The 15604-nt window shown below is 65.4% G+C and overlaps 2 protein-coding genes and 1 long non-coding RNA gene across 14 annotated transcripts; 1 reads left to right on the forward strand and 2 right to left on the reverse strand.

Annotated features, from left to right (window-relative positions):
• Positions 1-862: 862 nt before the first annotated feature.
• On the reverse strand, positions 863-8646 carry DECR2 (2,4-dienoyl-CoA reductase 2). 11 transcript variants are annotated; one of them, XR_011384473.1, is made up of 10 exons: positions 8457-8646; positions 7857-7925; positions 7453-7674; positions 7019-7070; positions 6335-6470; positions 2723-2876; positions 2349-2442; positions 2091-2195; positions 1683-1897; positions 863-1034 (listed from the first exon to the last, which is right to left on the reverse strand). XR_011384473.1 is itself a non-coding variant. In XM_070064198.1 (10 exons), exons 1-9 carry the CDS (start codon positions 8534-8536, stop codon positions 1683-1685), a joined length of 1098 nt encoding a protein of 365 aa, XP_069920299.1. In that variant the 5' UTR covers positions 8537-8627; the 3' UTR covers positions 863-1034; positions 1678-1682. The 11 variants fall into 11 exon arrangements, 9 of the variants coding, with proteins under 9 accessions (XP_069920299.1, XP_051698117.1, XP_069920300.1 ...); XR_011384474.1 differs by having other exon boundaries at positions 1678-1897; XM_070064198.1 differs by having other exon boundaries at positions 1678-1897; positions 2723-2847; positions 8457-8627.
• On the forward strand, positions 1025-3062 carry LOC138846941 (uncharacterized). Of its 2 annotated transcripts, none has more exons than XR_011384483.1 (2): positions 1025-1165; positions 1354-3062. It is a non-coding gene; the product is annotated as an uncharacterized lncRNA (long non-coding RNA). The 2 variants fall into 2 exon arrangements; XR_011384484.1 differs by having other exon boundaries at positions 1034-1165; positions 1357-3062.
• A 3430-nt stretch (positions 8647-12076) lies between the features above and the next one.
• On the reverse strand, positions 12077-15472 carry NME4 (NME/NM23 nucleoside diphosphate kinase 4). Its single transcript, XM_051842165.2, has 5 exons — positions 15046-15472; positions 14080-14213; positions 12987-13088; positions 12803-12915; positions 12077-12453 (listed from the first exon to the last, which is right to left on the reverse strand). The coding sequence occupies exons 1-5, from the start codon at positions 15470-15472 to the stop codon at positions 12330-12332; spliced, it is 900 nt and encodes a 299-aa protein (XP_051698125.2). The 3' UTR covers positions 12077-12329.
• Between the last annotated feature and the right edge of the window lie 132 nt (positions 15473-15604).

The following is a 15604-nucleotide window of genomic DNA, read 5'->3' on the forward strand; positions in this document are numbered from 1 at the left end:
CACCCAGGATCTAGGAAGCGGCAGCAGGCGGCAGCCCCAGGTACTCCGACGTGACTCAGGTGTAACCACTAGCCCAAGAACCCCGGACCCCATGTGGCTGCACGTTTCAGTCTTGTTTGTCGAGACCCCCAGAGGCCTTGTGCAGACTCCAGGGTAGACATGGGCATGCTGTGGACATGGTCATGGTGGTCACAGGCAGAACAAGGACCTTGGCTAAAGCCTCAGCTATAGTGTGATGGCCATAGGACTGCTGGTGACAGTTATATGTGCACCACTCTGACACTCCCACACAGGTAACCCGGCTGCACCTGTCACCTGTCCACAGCTCAGGAACTCCACCCAGATACCAACTTTGTCTCCTCTTTCACAGCAAGTGAAACTGAACACATCTGAGTCTGGAACAGTGGGAAAACAGCAAGAGGCGTGTCAGGGAGCACGGTGTCAGTCAGGCGCCCTCCCAATCAGGAGGACGGAGAGGTGGGAAGACAGCAAGAGGTGTGTCAGGGAGCACGGTGTCAGTCAGGCGCCCTCCTCCCAATCAGGAGGACGGAGAGGTGGGAGGACAGCAAGAGGCGTGTCAGGGAGCACGGTGTGCAGTCAGGCGCCCTCCTCCCGATCAGGACGGAGAGGTGGGAGGACAGCAAGAGGCGTGTCAGGGAGCACGGTGTCAGTCAGGCGCCCTCCTCCCGATCAGGAGGACGGAGACCACGCTGGCCCCCATGTCCGTGTGCAGATGCCAGGGCTGAGTTCACAGAGCAGGCAGGAGGCACGGGGCCTCCCCCAGACCAGTAGGTACCTGCCTGGGGCTCCGAGTTTCCTAAATGTCATAGAAAAAGAAAGAAATACACCTGCTGCGTCTACATGATGAGCTCAGCAGTGATTGTTTATTTCAATGACAGGTACCTCCAAGGCCGGTGTGCTCCCTCAGTGCCCGCAGAGCCGGGCGCCGCTGGAGCCGGGAGCCGGGCGCTCTGTCTGGGTCTCCTTCCGTGAGGGCGTCCGGGCCACACGCCTGAGCCACCGCCTTCTGCTGCCTGAGGCGTGAACGCAGGAACGACAGTGTGAGACGCAGCTGTCCCAACCACGGCGACAGAGGCCCACCCCTCCAGGGAATCTTGGAATCAGCCTTTGTCTTCTAAAGACTTTTGCTAAGTCCAACGAACAGGTATTTTTATAGCAAAAAGATGTTCTTTCGAAAAAAGAAAACGTGGTTTCGGAACAAGACTGTAGCAGCTGTGCTGGGACAGCCCGTGGGCGGGCGGCGGGCGGGCAGGGGGGCAGGCGGGCGGGTGGGCGGGCGGGCAGGGGGGCAGGTGGGCGGGCGGGCGGGGCTCACTGGTCACTCCTGCTCAGCAGCTGCAGCCGCGGCACAGGAAGTGCTGCTGGACGCTAGACTCGGGTCAGTGCTCAGCTGTGCCCGCTGACGGACAAGGACAAGGGCACGGGCACGCAGAAGATCCCCTAGAGGGGTTCTGCCGGATACCACTCGCTGCATGTCCAGCACTGCCAGGACCGCGGGCAGAAGCCAGGGTCCTTGGGAAAGCCGTGTGGCGCTGGCCCCCACGTCCTGCACAGCCTGGAGGGGATGTCTGTCCACGCCGGGGCCGCAGTGAGCAGGAGGTCCCTATGCTTCCATAGCAGCAGCACCCAAAGAGGCATGGGTGGCGAGGCACCCACCTCACCTAGAGCTTAGCGAGCGGTGCAGAGTCCACCTGCCCCCTGGCCTGGTTTGGCAGCGTCAGCCATGCCCCGCCGTCCACCACCAGCATGGCTCCGGTCACATAGGACGACAGGGAACTGGCCAGGTATAGCGCGCTGTGGGCCACCTCCGTCTTGTTCCCCAGCCGCTGCAGCGGGATCGCAGGGACGCTGGTGCTCCTGCCGGCCTGGGGCCCGCCTAGAGGAGCACAGGAGGCTCAGGCCCCGCTGAGCCCTAGGACCCCGGGCCCTCCACCAGCCAGCTCCTTCCCTGAGCCACGCTGGGAAAGGTGATGGCCCCATTAGCATCACCAAGCCCGAACAACAGCGACAGGCTTCTCCACACACCCTGCTGGCTTTGGGACGCTTCACCGGGTGCCCAGGAGTCTCACCAAGTCGCCGTAACCCCTCTGTGCCGCTGATGGGGCCTGGGGCGAGGCTGTTTACGCGGACGTGCCGGGGCCCCCACTCCACCGCCAAGTGCCGTGTCATGGCATCTGCAGGAAAGAGGGAACATGGGGAGAAATGCGGGTTCCTCTGCCTGCCGGGCGGCTCAGGACCAAGGCCAGGCCTCTCCACTGCCTAGTCTGAAGATTGCCAGCCCCAGAGACGGTCAGGGAACCAGGCGGGCAGACCCGGGGCGTCCGTACCCACAGCCGCCTTCGCAGAGCCTGCGTGCACCTGGAGCACCTGCCCCCGCAGACCCAGGGTCGCGGTGATGTTCACGATCACCCCACCGCGGTTCTGCAAGGCACGGGGATGAGGTGGTGAGTCGGCGGCCAGCGGGGGCCCCGCCAGGAGGACACCCGCCTGGAGACGGCCAGCAGGGGCCCCGCCAGGAGGACACCCGCCTGGAGACGGCCAGCAGGGGCCCCGCCAGGACACCCGCCTGGAGACGGCCAGCGGGGGCCCCGCCAGGAGGACACCCGCCTGGAGACGGCCAGCGGGGGCCCCGCCAGGAGGACACCCGCCTGGAGACGGCCAGCAGAGGCCCCGCCAGGACACCCGCCTGGAGGACACCCACCTGGAAGACCTTCTCGTAGAGCACGCGAGACACGTTGAAGGTGCCGATGGTGTCGATGTCGATGACGGTCTTAAAGGCGTTGAAGGACAGCGCGCCGGCGGGGCACAGGAAGTTTCCGGCCGCACCTGCAGAGCAGACAAACAGTGCCAGGGCCCTGCGAAGAAGCCACACCACTGGGCAGCGGCCCTGACGGAGGGCCAACGAGTGACCAGCCCCCTCCCGGAAGTTCAGGGTTAAAGGGCCCCCGGGGTGGGCCTCACGGACAGGGAAGGAGTTGGGGTGTTTCCTGAGAAACACGACGCGACAGAATTCCGTCCCCCAAAGAAACGCAGCAGCCTAACCCTGGCGGCCATGTTTGGGTCTTCACTGACGTCATCAACTGGGTGGGGACACAGAATTGGGGGGGACAACCCAGTAACTGATGTTCTCACAAGAGGAGCACACAGAAGGCAGTGTGACAGGACACAGGACGTGGGGGAGGGGCTGTGACGGGACACAGGACGTGGGGGAGGGGCTGTGAGGGGACACAGGACGTGGGGGAGGGACTGTGAGGGGACACAGGACGTGGGGGAGGGACTGTGAGGGGACACAGGACGCGGGGGAGGGGCTGTGAGGGGACACAGGACGTGGGGGAGGGGCTGTGGGGGGACACAGGACGCGGGGGAGGGGCTGTGAGGGGACACAGGACGTGGGGGAGGGGCTGTGAGGAGACACAAGGACGCACGGGGGAGGGGCTGTGGGGGGACACAGGACGTGGGGGAGGGGCTGTGAGGGGACACAAGGACACACGGGGGAGGGGCTGTGGGGGGACACAGGACGTGGGGGAGGGGCTGTGACGGGACACAGGACGTGGGGGAGGGGCTGTGGGGGGACACAGGACAGGGGAGGGGCTGTGAGGGGACACAGGACGTGGGGAGGGGCTGTGAGGGGACACAGGACGTGGGGGAGGGGCTGTGGGGGGACACAGGACGTGGGGAGGGGCTGTGAGGGGACACAGGACGTGGGGGAGGGGCTGTGGGGGGACACAGGACGCGGGGGAGGGGCTGTGAGGGGACACAGGACGTGGGGGAGGGGCTGTGGGGGGACACAGGACGTGGGGGAGGGGCTGTGAGGAGACAGGACATGGGGAGGGGCTGTGAGGGGACACAGGATGGGGGGGAGGGGCTGTGAGGAGACACAAGGACGCACGGGGGAGGGGCTGTGGGGGGACACAGGACGTGGGGGAGGGGCTGTGAGGGGACACAAGGACGGGGGAGGGGCTGTGGGGGCACAAGGACACACGGGGGAGGGGCTGTGAGGGGACACAGGACATGGGGGAGGAGCTGTGAGGAGACACAAGGATGGGGGAGGGGCTGTGGGGGGACACAAGGACACACGGGGGAGGGGCTGTGAGGGGCACAGGACGCGGGGGAGGGGCTGTGGGGGACACAAGGACACACGGGGGAGGGGCTGTGAGGGGCACAGGACGCGGGGGAGGGGCTGTGGGGGACACAAGGACAGGGGTGGGGCTGTGGGGGCACAAGGACACACAGAACGCCAGGTGTACACGGTCAGTGCAGTGCTTTGTCCACGAGCCCAGAAATGCCAAGCAGCATCGGCCATGGTGGAAGCCAAGCCCAGGCCACAGGCCACAGGCCACAGGCAGGACGGAGTCAAGGGTGGGCCGCCCGTGAGTGCCGTGGGAGTGTGCCTGAGTATCTGGATGGGCTCCTGCGCAGCCCCCCGCTCCTGCACAGTGGGAGGCAGCGGTGATGGCGCGGGACCTGCACCGCCTGCAGTGGTGATGGCGCGGGACCTGCACCTGGTCCTGCCACCACCTGGGAGACCTGGACACCATTTCTGACCCCCAGCTTTGGCCCAGGCCAGCCCTGGCCATTTAAGCATTTAGGGAATGAACTAGTGAATGGGAGCTCTCGCTCGCTCGCTCTCTCTGTCTCCGATAAATAATTGAAAGAAAGACACAGGACAGTCTCCCCTGGAGCCCCAGAGAGCACACCGCTTGCCAATGCCCTGATTCTAGATTTTCTTAAGTCCTAGAACTGAGAGATCACATCTCTGTCCTCACCAACCCAGCTGCAGTGCTCTTAGCCCAGGGAGCTAAAAACAGGACGCTTTCAAAGGGAAGTTCTAGCAAAGAGGGCACCTGAACGTCAGCTGCGGGCTACAGTTAATAACACAGCACTGGTTCACTCACTCAACACATACAAGATGCTGAGAAGAGGAGTCACTGGAGTCAGCGTGGCGCGCGGGGTGGGACCACTGCTTGGGATGCCTGCATCCGTACTGGAGCGCCAGTTCAAGTCCCGGCCGCTCTGCTTCTGATCCAGCTTCCTGCTGACGTACTCGAAAAGGAACCAGGTGATGGCCCACGTACTTGGGTCCCTGCCACCCATGTGGGAGACCAGGATGGAGTTCCTGGGTCCTGGCTTCAGCCTGACTTGGCTATTGCAACCATCTGAGGCATGAACTAGCTGATGGAAGATACCTCTCTTTCTCTACCTCTTCTTCAACAAATAAATCAATCTTAGAGAAAGAGGGAAAGGAAAGGGAAGGGAAGGGAAGGGAAGGGAGGGGAGGGGAGGGGAGGGGGGGGAGGGGGAATAGGGGAAACTATGGCATGGGTATGTGGAATTCCATGTACTACCTGTTTAAGTATTCTGTAAATCTGTATTTAAAAAAAGTGATTACTTATTTGACAGAGTTTACAGACAGTGAGAGAGATGGAGAGAAAGGTCTTCTTTCTGTTGGTTCACTCCCCAAATGGCCGCCACAGCTGGAGCTGTACCGATCCGAAGCCAGGAGCCAGGTGCTTCTCCTGGTCTCCCATGGGGTGCAGGGCCCAAGCACCTGGGCCATCCTCCACTGCCTACCGGGCCACAGCAGAGAGCTGGCCTGGAAGAGGGGCAGCCGGGTCTAGAACCCAGTGCCCATATAGGATGAAAGAGAAGAGACAGAGACAAATTTTCCTTTCACTGGTTCACCCTACAAATGCCTACAATAGCCAGGGCTGGGCCAAACCAAAGTCAAGGGCCAGGAAATGAATCCAGATCTCCTATGCAGGCCATCACCTGGTGCATGCCTGCATGCGCACCGCTGGGAAGCGAGTCAGGAGCAGAGCCCACACGTGAGCCCAGGCACTCCAAGACGGGAGGCAGGCATCCCAAGCAGGGTCTTAACGGCCCACCCATCCCTTTATTTAAACTGTTCATCCGGGCCATCATCCGCTGCCTTCCCAGGTGTTAGTAGGAAGCGGGGTTGGAGACGGAGGCGCCAGGTCTCACTGGCACTGAGAGATGGCATGGGGATGCCAAAGGCGGCTTCACCAGCTTCACCACCACGAGGGCCCTGTAGTGGTCGTTACTGTAACAGAGACGTTCAGGACACAGGCGTCCTGACTCGCATTTAGCTGCTTGTAGGGCACCTACTGCAGCTGAGGCTCTGTTGACTGATCACCCAAAAACAGCAAGCCTGAGATACAGGCCAGAGCCAGGCACACGGATGGAACAGGTGCAGCTGAGCCTGGGGCAGGCGCCGAGGCTCTCTGGGCCAGACCCTACCCCAGCGCCAGGGTCAGGGCACTGCTGGCCCTTCAGAAGCCCCTGGCCGACTCACAGTTAACGAGAATGTCGACTTTGCCAAACTCTTGCAGAGCCTGGTCCACGGCAGCCATGACGCCTGGGGCATCTCGGACGTCCACAGACAGAGGCAAGCAGCGCCGGCCGGTGGCAGCGGCCAGCTTCTTGGCAGCCTGGAAGGCGGACAGGAAGAGCGGTGGAGGCCAGCCCAGCGGCCTGGCCCGGACGATGGGCTTTCTGAGTCAGCTGAGAATGACCCATCCAAGGTCCCCCAGAGCCTCAGGGCTGGGGAGGCCACTCCCTGGGGCACGAGCCCTGCTGGACGTTCGTCAGGACATCCTGTGCTCTCTACGCCCACCTGCCACCTGCCGCAAAGTTCGGGACACCATCAGCGGCTATTCTAGCTGACTCCCAGTCCCTGCCAAGACCAGCAGTGACCAGAGAGGCCAACCTGTTCCCAAACCTTGTGGGCCAGCTTCATAATTCTGAAGAGCCCAGAGAGACCTCTCCTGGGGCCACACCACCCCAATCCGAAGGCCTACAGGACCCAATAATTTGAGTTCTTAAAAAGCCAAGGTGTCTCCCGGAGGCCACTCTGAGGTTCCACGGTTGAGAGAGGAGCACATCCGGGCATCACCAACTCCTGGGTCTCGGGACCTCCCAGCCCAGGCTCAGGACGCCCACAGCTGCCCGTGGATGGCCACAGGAGAGGCCCTCTCACCGTCAACACTCTCGGCAGGCTCCTGCTGGCGATGACTGTGTGGCAGCCATGCCTGCAAAACCAGACACAGGGCGTGAGGACGCCGCCGGGCGCTCCGAGCAGGGCTCCCCCAAAGGGCCTTAGGTGGGAGCACAGCCAGGGCTGCAGGCAGGGCGGCAGAGGCACAGGGGCTGGGCGGGGCTGGCCACGCGTTCCAGGTCTTCGGGCTAGGCTGTTCGAGCAGTGTCAGCCACACAAGCATGCCAGTGCCAACACACACGCACACCACAGGGTGGCTGTGGGCCACCAACACCAGGCCCGAGAGCTGCACAGGGCCTCCTGGGTGCCCCGGTGAGCCCCACCCACAGAGGCCCACTCAGGGTGCTCGCCTGCCCACCTCCTGACAAACTCAGCCTCACAGCTCCCACTGCCCAACCATCTCGCAGGAAACTCACCGTCCCACCCAACTCTGGAGCAGCCTGAGTGCGGTGGCCACGCACAGAACCATCTGCTGGACGGACGGCGGCCCAGGGACAGAGGAGTCCCGAAAGCTCTGACATACGAAAAGCAGGGGCCCCGGGGGCCACAGCGGGCGCCTCCTAGCGCCAGGCCTCTGCGCGGTGAGGGACGAGTGGCAGACCCCAGCCCGAGGGCACAGAACTTGTGTCTCAAGAGTGCCGCAGCTCCAAGGCCAGGGCTCAGTCCCCAGTGATGTCAGGGAGAACCCAGAGTCCCAGCCGACCTCAGAGCAGCATTGGCCGCCTCCCCGACCCACTAAGGCACCAGACCCCTAACCCTCCCCGCTGCACCCTGCCCAGCTCGAAGCCAGGGTCGGGGAGGGACCGCCACGTCTACTTACCGCATGAAAACCTCCGCGATCCGGAACCCGATCCCGGAGCCACCACCCGTGATGAAGGCCACCTGATCCCTGAGACAGGAAGAAGGCTCCTTACGAAGGCCCCCGCTGGGCGGCGCCGTGCCAGACTAAGTGGGGTGCTCATTCGAGCCCCGGCTGCTCCGCTTCCCATCCGGCTCCCTGCCAGCGCCCGGCGTCCCAAGTGCTTGGGCCCCTGCACCCCCGGGGAGACCCGCCCAGGCTCCTGGCTTCGGCCGATGCTGCCATTTGGGAAGCGAACTGGCCAACGCAGAGTCTCCACTTCCCTCTGGCACTCTGCCTTCCCAATAGGTAAGTCGAAGGCGGCTGGCGGCCAGCGCAGGACTTTGGCCCTCCACTGGCACTTTGACCCAGCCCCGTGGCGAGACGCACGCAGGGCTTCCACGAAACGGCCGGGCCTTCCAGGCTTCCTGGGGAACACTGCTTCCAACCCGACATGCTCCGTGGAGAGAGCCGAGGCGGCCCCCGGCCCGCCGCGGTCCCCAGGGCTGCCGGACACCGGTCCGCGCGCCCCGCGCGCCCCGCCCGCCCCACGGTCCCAGGTCCTCTCTGCGCCGGGCTCACCGGAGCAGGTCCGGGCAGAAGAGGTGGCGGTACTCAGGGAGACAGTCGTCCCCCTCCACGTCGGGAGGTGGCTGAGCCATGACGCCGGAGCGCGCCGAGATAGCGACCACCGCGGTCCAGCCAGAGCCCGGGAAGCTCTCTGCGCAGGCGCACTGCAGCGGAGGCGGGGCCGGGCGGGGCGGAGCTGAGGCGGGGACCAGAAAGAGGAGGCGAAGCGAGGGGCAGGGGCGGGGCTGAGGCGGGGGCGGGGCTGAGACAGAGGCGGAGGTAAAGCTGAGGCGGGACGGGGCGGAGCTGAAGTGGGGCGGAGCTCAGGCGGAGGCGGAGCTGAAGCAGAGGCGGAGCTGAGGCGGGACGGGGGCAGGGCGGAGGCGGAGCTGAGGCGGGGACCAGAAAGAGGAGGTGAAGCGAGGGGCAGGGGCGGGGCTGAGGCGGGGGCGGGGCTTAGACAGAGGCGGAGGCGGAGCTGAGGCGGGGCGGGGCGGTGCTGAAGTGGGGCGGAGCTCAGGCGGAGGCGGAGCTGAGGCGGGACGGGGCGGAGCTGAAGTGGGGCGGAGCTCAGGCGGAGGCGGAGCTGAAGCGGAGGCGGAGCTGAGGCGGGACGGGGGCAGGGCGGAGGCGGAGCTCAGGCGAGCGGGGGCGGAGCTGAGGTGGGCGGGGCTCCGCCGCAGGCCGCTATCGCTCGGTGCCGGGCCTGTGCCTGTGCTGAGCCGCCCGGTCGCCACCTCTGGTTCCAGAAACGTGTCAGCGCCGGACCTGAGAGCGGACGAGGATGGACGCCTGGGGACCGTCCGGCCTTCACAGCACAGCTGGCAAGTCCTGGACCCGGGCGCCGGCTCCGGCCGTGTGCGACCCTGCAGGATCCTGCGACCCCAGCCCAGACCCCCAGACCTGATGCCGAGCGTGGAGGTCTGTGCCTCTCCAGCACTCCTCCTAGGAGCCCGGCGTGGCGGCTAGGGTGCCGCTTGGGAGCCGGCAGCGCTCACTGCAGTGTCGCACGCCGGCTTCCCACGCGAGACCCGCCTGCAGCTGCTGGCTCAGCACTTGGGGAGTCAGCCTGGGGGTGGCGATCTCTGCCGGGCTCTCTTTCTCTGCCCTTCAAATTCGAAAAACGAAAAAAAAATCTAAATAAACCTGGGGAGCGTGTACCCCGCCAGAGGTGCGGCGCGGTGGCGGGGCCTCTTCCAGCGGCTGGAGCTGTGCACCGGAGGCCGGAGTAGGGGCTCTGCGGCCCAGGCCAGCAGGCCAGGCCAGCTCGGAGCCGGGCTCTGGGCCTGCAGAGTCAGCACAGCTGGTCCCTGGTGGGCGCCGGGGTCGCCGCCTGCACCTGTTTAGAGAGCTGGATCGGAGTGGAGTCGCCGGGCCTCGAACCAGCGCCCGTAGGGGATGCGGGCACTGCAGGCAGCGGCTTCACCTGCCACATCACAGCGCCGGCCCCCCACCCCCAGTGCTCGTCTTTGAGCTGTCACATCCCTTGTGCAGAGTGGCTGACTTGGAAGGCTAACCCTAACCCTAACCCAAAACCAGTTTTGACAACAAACCGGTTGTATTTAAAGACTTTGTTATGTCTTGAAGTTGAAATAGACATGTTTGGAGGTCTCTCGCCAACTAAGCAGCCCTTGCTGGAACAGGAAGCTCGGTGCTTTACCAGCCGGGAGGGGTCAGGTCACCTGCCTGTGCCAGTGAAGGCAGTAATCCAGATACTGACCACTCGTGCTCCTGTCCACCGGAAAAGCCGCTGAGTAGCTTTTTCCCTCGTGTGTGCCAAAGTCTGTTGTAGGCACAGGGAATGTTGTCATGAATATAGAATAGTCTTGAGCTGAAAATCAATGAAAACAGGGGCCGGCGCTGTGGTGTAGCGGGTAAAGCCGCCACCTGCAGTGCTGGCATCCCATATGGGCGCCAGTTCTAGTCCTGGCCGCTCCACTTCCGATCCAGCTCTCTGCTGTGGCCTGGGAGAGCAGTGGGAGATGGCCCAGGTCCCTGGGCCCCTGCACCACGTGGGAGACCCAGAGACAAGCTCCTGGCTCCTGATCGGCGCAGCTCCAGCTGTTGCAGCCATTTGGGGAGTGAACCAGCGGATGGAAGACCTCTCTCTCTCTCTCTCTCTCTCTCTCTCTCTCTCTTTCTAACTGCCTTTCAAATAATAAATTTTTTTTAAAAAAGGAAAGAAATCTAAAATTTTATTTAAAAAGGAACTAAAGGAAAACCTACCACTTCTCATTTTATGAATATCGAGTTGCCTTCTGTTCTTTCTGTTTTTGAATATTTAGAGAAATTAAGGCAATTTGTTTCTTAGGAACGTAGTCCTTTTAGGGTAATATGGAGGTGGGGATATGCAAAAGCAATACTTTTGCGGTTGTCTTGAGATCATCAGTACGAAGGCACACTACAACCCCGGGTGTCAGGGCTAGGTTAAAGCTGCCGCAGTGTCGCAGCCGCGTGGAAGGGCTGTCACCGGTCAGCAGACCACAGCGGCTGGTGAGCGGCAGGCACTGCCTCGTTGCGAGCGTGTGGTAAGACACACGTACCGTGCAGAAGCCCGCACTGCTCACAGCAGGCACGTTAACTCACGGCACTCGGCATCGGCGCACCCGGCTTCCGGGGGCACAGGAAGCCAACAGCCAGGGGAGGCCTCCGGGAGAAAAGCTGCTCCCTCCCGGGCCAGCAGAGCCGGTTCCAGCCACGGGGCTGCCGCTGGGTCCTCACGCGGGCTCAAGCAGGGCCAGTGCTGGTCTGCAGGGCGCAGGCACGTCAGCAACACGGCAGAGAGACAGGGGGTACAGGCAAAGCTGCTGCTTGAACACCCGAACACCCACTGCCGTGCCGGCGTGCCCGGCTGAAATCCCAGCGACGGGCACCCTGCGGGGCAGCACCTGGGCCCCTGCCACCCAGGCGGAGACCTGGATGGAGTCCCACACTCCTGCTTTGGCCTGGCCCAGCCTCAGCCGTTGTGAACATTTGAGGCACGAACCAGTGGATGGAAAATCTCTTTTGCTCCACCTTTCAAATAAATAAGCTTTAAAAAAAAAAAAAAAACAACTTAATCAGACTTGCATAGCAGTGTTCTCCCTGCCGCTGAGACAGCAGACGTCACGGCACCACCGCCACGTGGGCCTGCCTGAGACAGACGGCACGGCACCACGACCGCGTGGGCCTGCCCGAGACAGATGTCACAGCACCACCACCACCGCGTGGGCCTGCCCAAGGCAGACGGCACGGCACCACTACCACCGCCACGTGGGCCTGCCTGAGACAGACGGCACGGCACCACGACCGCGTGGGCCTGCCCGAGACAGATGTCACAGCACCACCACCGCGTGGGCCTGCCCAAGGCAGACGGCACGGCACCACTACCACCGCCGCGTGGGCCTGCCCGAGACAGACGGCACAGCACCAGCACCGCCCCGTGGGCCTGCCCGAGACAGACGGCACGGCACCACCACCGCGTGGGCCTGCCCAAGGCAGACGTCATGGTGAGCTCCACCACCGCGTGGGCCTGCCCGAGACAGACGGCACGGCACCAGCACCACCGCGTGGGCCTGCCCGAGACAGACGGCACGGCACCACCACTGCCCCGTGGGCCTGCCCGAGACAGACGGCACGGCACCAGCACCACATAGGCCACAGTGAACTTTAATGTCTCCTCTGGGAGAGAGGTCCCCCCTCAGGACCCCCCGAAGGTGCTCTGGGTCCAATCTTGGGCTGGCTTCAGCTGTGGAAAGGCACGTAAACTTGGGGTTCAAACTTCTCTGGGCAGAAGGGGAACAGGAAGTGGCTGGGGTAGTCAGGTGTGGGTGTGGCCTGAGTTCTTGTTGACCGAGGTAGTTGGTCCTGGGTGGCCACTGAAGCGTCCAGGGGCAGCGTGGGCCCTCAGGCTGGAGAGGTGCAGCTCTGGTGGTCCCCAGCCACCCAGTCCAGCAGCTCACCACTCCGGAACCACAGCCGGATCTCTCTCTGGGCCCCCTCCACAGAGTCACTGGCATGGATGACGTTCCTGTGCCAGGCGACAGGCAGAAAGGTTCAGGCTCCAGTGTGCCCCGGGGGTCTCAGGACAGTCTGCTGCCCCCTCTCTGTCTAGGGGAGCAAGCTGGGGGTGTGCAGAGGGGACAGCAGTGACGGGAGCTGGAAGCTGGCTTCCAGCCACACCTCCCAGACCCTAGCCTCATTTTCCTCCTGGCCTTTGCATGCCGACCCCTGGGATAACAGTGATGCAGAGGACCTGCAGCACAGGGGAATCCTGCGTGGTCCTGCCATGAGGGAGCTGGGCCAGCTGACATCCAGCACCCCGCCCAAGAGTGGCGCGTGCCCCCTGCAGCGGTGGCCCCGGAGCCAGGGCCCCGTACCTGCTGATGTGGACGCTGAAGTCGCCCCGGATGGTGCCGGGCGCGGCCTCGCCGGAGTCGGTGTTTCCTATCATGACCCTTGAGGCGCGCACCACGTTGTGGCCCTCCCAGACCTGCAGCAGACAAAGGTTAGGGCGGGGTGGGAAGCACCCACGGGCACCCTCTCCGCCTCTGCCCGCCGTACCATGGCCACCACAGGCCCGGAGCTCATGTAGCGGATGAGGGCTGGGTAGAACGGCTTCCCCTGCAGGTCCTGGTAGTGCTCCGCGAGGACGCTCTCGGGCACCTGGGTAGCGGTGGGGAGAACTGAGAGCTCCAGGAGCGTCCGCAGCCTCTCGCCCTTCCAGCCCCCACGCCCCAACACTCCCTGCCACTGCCCGGAGTCGTGCAGGGCGGAGCAGTGCCCCCGAGCCCCCACCCACCCCAGGGATGCCCCCAGGCCCAGTCGTGCAGGGCGGAGCAGTGCCCCCGAGCCCCCCACCCCCACCCCAGGGATGCCCCCAGGCCCAGTCGTGCAGGGCGGAGCAGTGCCCCTGAGCCCCACCCCCGACCCCAGGGATGCCCCCAGGCCCAGTCGTGCAGGGCGGAGCAGTGCCCCTGAGCCCCCACCCACCCCAGGGATGCCCCCAGGCCCAGTCGTGCAGGGCGGAGCAGTGCCCCTGAGCCCCCCGACCCCAGGGATGCCCCCAGGCCCAGTCGTGCAGGGCGGAGCAGTGCCCCTGAGCCCCCACCCACCCCAGGGATGCCCCCAGGCCCAGTCGTGCAGGGCGGAGCAGTGCCCCTGAGCCCCCACCCACCCCAGGGATGCCCCCAGGCCCAGTCGTGCAGGGCGGAGCAGTGCCCCTGAGCCCCCACCCACCCCAGGGATGCCCCCAGGCCCAGTTGTGCAGGGCGGAGCAGTGCCCCTGAGCCCCCCACCCCCACCCCAGGGATGCCCCCAGGCCCAGTCGTGCAGGGCGGAGCAGTGCCCCCGAGCCCCCCACCCCCCACCCCAGGGATGCCCCCAGGCCCAGTCGTGCAGGGCGGAGCAGTGCCCCTGAGCCCCCCCCCCGACCCCAGGGATGCCCCCAGGCCCAGTCGTGCAGGGCGGAGCAGTGCCCCTGAGCCCCCCGACCCCAGGGATGCCCCCAGGCCCAGTCGTGCAGGGCGGAGCAGTGCCCCTGAGCCCCCCCCCCCCCGACCCCAGGGATGCCCCCAGGCCCAGTCGTGCAGGGCGGAGCAGTGCCCCCGAGCCCCCCCCCCCGACCCCAGGGAAGCCCCCAGGCCCAGCCCCGCACCTGCAGCATCTTCATCCCCACCAGCCTGAAGCCTCGTCTCTCAAAGCGCTGGATCACCTCGCCCACGAGCCGCCGCTGAACCCCATCCGGCTTCACCGCGACCAGGGTCCGCTCCCGGGCCCAGGAGGGCTCTCCTTTAAAAGAGGAGGGGTCAGGGCTGCCAACAGCTCACCGATCCCTGTCCCTGCAGCCTGGGCCGCCGTGCCAGGGCCCAGGTGTCACCAGGCTTCCGGCCGTCTGCCTCTCTGCACGCAGCTCTGGATTGGGGGCTTCCAGCGGGTCTCGGGGTCTCAGGGGCCTTGGCTTTCGCTGCCCGAGAGGGACCTGCTCCCCCTGAGAAGGCCCGTCAGCGTGCCAGGGACACAGGCCAGCTCCCGGGCGGTCTGGAGCTGCTGCACTGGCAGCAAAGCCCTTCGGTGACCACAGACACTGTCTACACCCTGAGGTTTGGGGCGAAGGAATGGCCCCTCCCCCAGCAGGTGGGCCACAGGCGCTGGGCAAGGATTCCTGGCTGGCAGCTGGGGAGAGTCGGGGGCTCCTCCTCGCAGGCCTGCCCACTGTGGGGTTCCCAGCCCAGGGCAGGCCTGAGGTCTGCCCAGCCAGGGAGACGTCCTCACCGCCCTCACGGGCTCAGGCCAAAGCGTGCTTGTAAGAGGAGCCCAGCCGCTGGATGTCCCACACAAAGGGCGCCGGAGCCGCCTGGGTGCCCAGCAGACAAAGCTAACCGCAGCCCGCGAGCGGGCCGAAGCCCCCGCCGCCGAGGCTGGCTCCCCGAGCCGCCGCAGGCCCGCGACCCGGACAGAGAGAGGACCGGGAGGGCCCGGCGGGGTTGCGGCCGCGTGCGCCGACCCCGGGCCCCGGCCGCGCGCACGCGGCCCCTCTGGGCGCTCCGCTCCGCTGGGCACGGCCTCCCCCGGCAGCCCCGGGCCCGCGGCGCCGCCCGGCCGCGAGCAGGCGCCCACTCACCCGAGCAGGGGCGCCGCGGCGCGCGCGGACCGCACAGGAGCCGCCGCAGCGCCGCGCGCCCGAAGAGGCCGCCCATGGCGCCCGCCCGCCCGCCCGCCCGCGCGCTCCCGCCGAGCCCGGGGACGCGCGGGAAGAGCTCCTGCCGCGCGTCTCCGGGGCTGCGGCCAGGAAACCCGGCCCGGAGAGGCACGGGCGGCCGCGCTCCACCTGCAGGGCGGCGGCGGGTGCCCGGGCCCGCCTTTTCCCGCGTCTCGGCGCGTGCCGGAGCTCCCGGCCGCAGCCGCGGCGGCGCGTCGTGGTGACCCTGAGGGCTCTCGGCGCGTTTTTGAGGAGCCATTGACCCAGTCTCCTGCGCGTGCACAGGGGTTGTTGGCTCAGTGGCTGTGTTGAGCCTGCGGCCTGACCGCGTGCGCCTACTGATCCTCATGCCAGTCTTTAGTGCATTCCCCGGAGTTTTCCACGCGTGTCATGTGGAAACATGCGTGTCACTTCCGCCTTCTCTACCCCATGCCCGTTATCTCGTTTTCCCGTGGCCGCTCTGGCTGGAGCCCCCAGGGCA

This window comes from Oryctolagus cuniculus, chromosome 19 (genome assembly GCF_964237555.1).
Source record: "Oryctolagus cuniculus chromosome 19, mOryCun1.1, whole genome shotgun sequence".
NCBI classification, from domain to species: Eukaryota; Metazoa; Chordata; class Mammalia; order Lagomorpha; family Leporidae; genus Oryctolagus; species Oryctolagus cuniculus.

What these genes read in the sequence shown, in the direction of transcription:
- DECR2 (XM_070064198.1), bottom strand. Translation starts at nt 8,536, where the DNA reads ATGGCTCAGCCACCTCCCGACGTGGAGGGGGACGACTGTCTCCCTGAG. An exon ending in ATCGCGGAGGTTTTCATGCG is followed by an intron (nt 7,675 to 7,856) that starts GTAAGTAGACGT and finishes TTGGAGCTGCGG; the next exon opens with CACTCTTGAGACACAAGTTC. An exon ending in CTCCAGAGTTGGGTGGGACG is followed by an intron (nt 7,071 to 7,452) that starts GTGAGTTTCCTG and finishes CTGGTTTTGCAG; the next exon opens with GCATGGCTGCCACACAGTCA.
- NME4 (XM_051842165.2), bottom strand. Translation starts at nt 15,472, where the DNA reads ATGAGGATCAGTAGGCGCACGCGGTCAGGCCGCAGGCTCAACACAGCC. An exon ending in CCGGGCCTGTGGTGGCCATG is followed by an intron (nt 12,916 to 12,986) that starts GTACGGCGGGCA and finishes TGTCTGCTGCAG; the next exon opens with GTCTGGGAGGGCCACAACGT. An exon ending in TTCAGCGTCCACATCAGCAG is followed by an intron (nt 12,454 to 12,802) that starts GTACGGGGCCCT and finishes CGCCTGGCACAG; the next exon opens with GAACGTCATCCATGCCAGTG.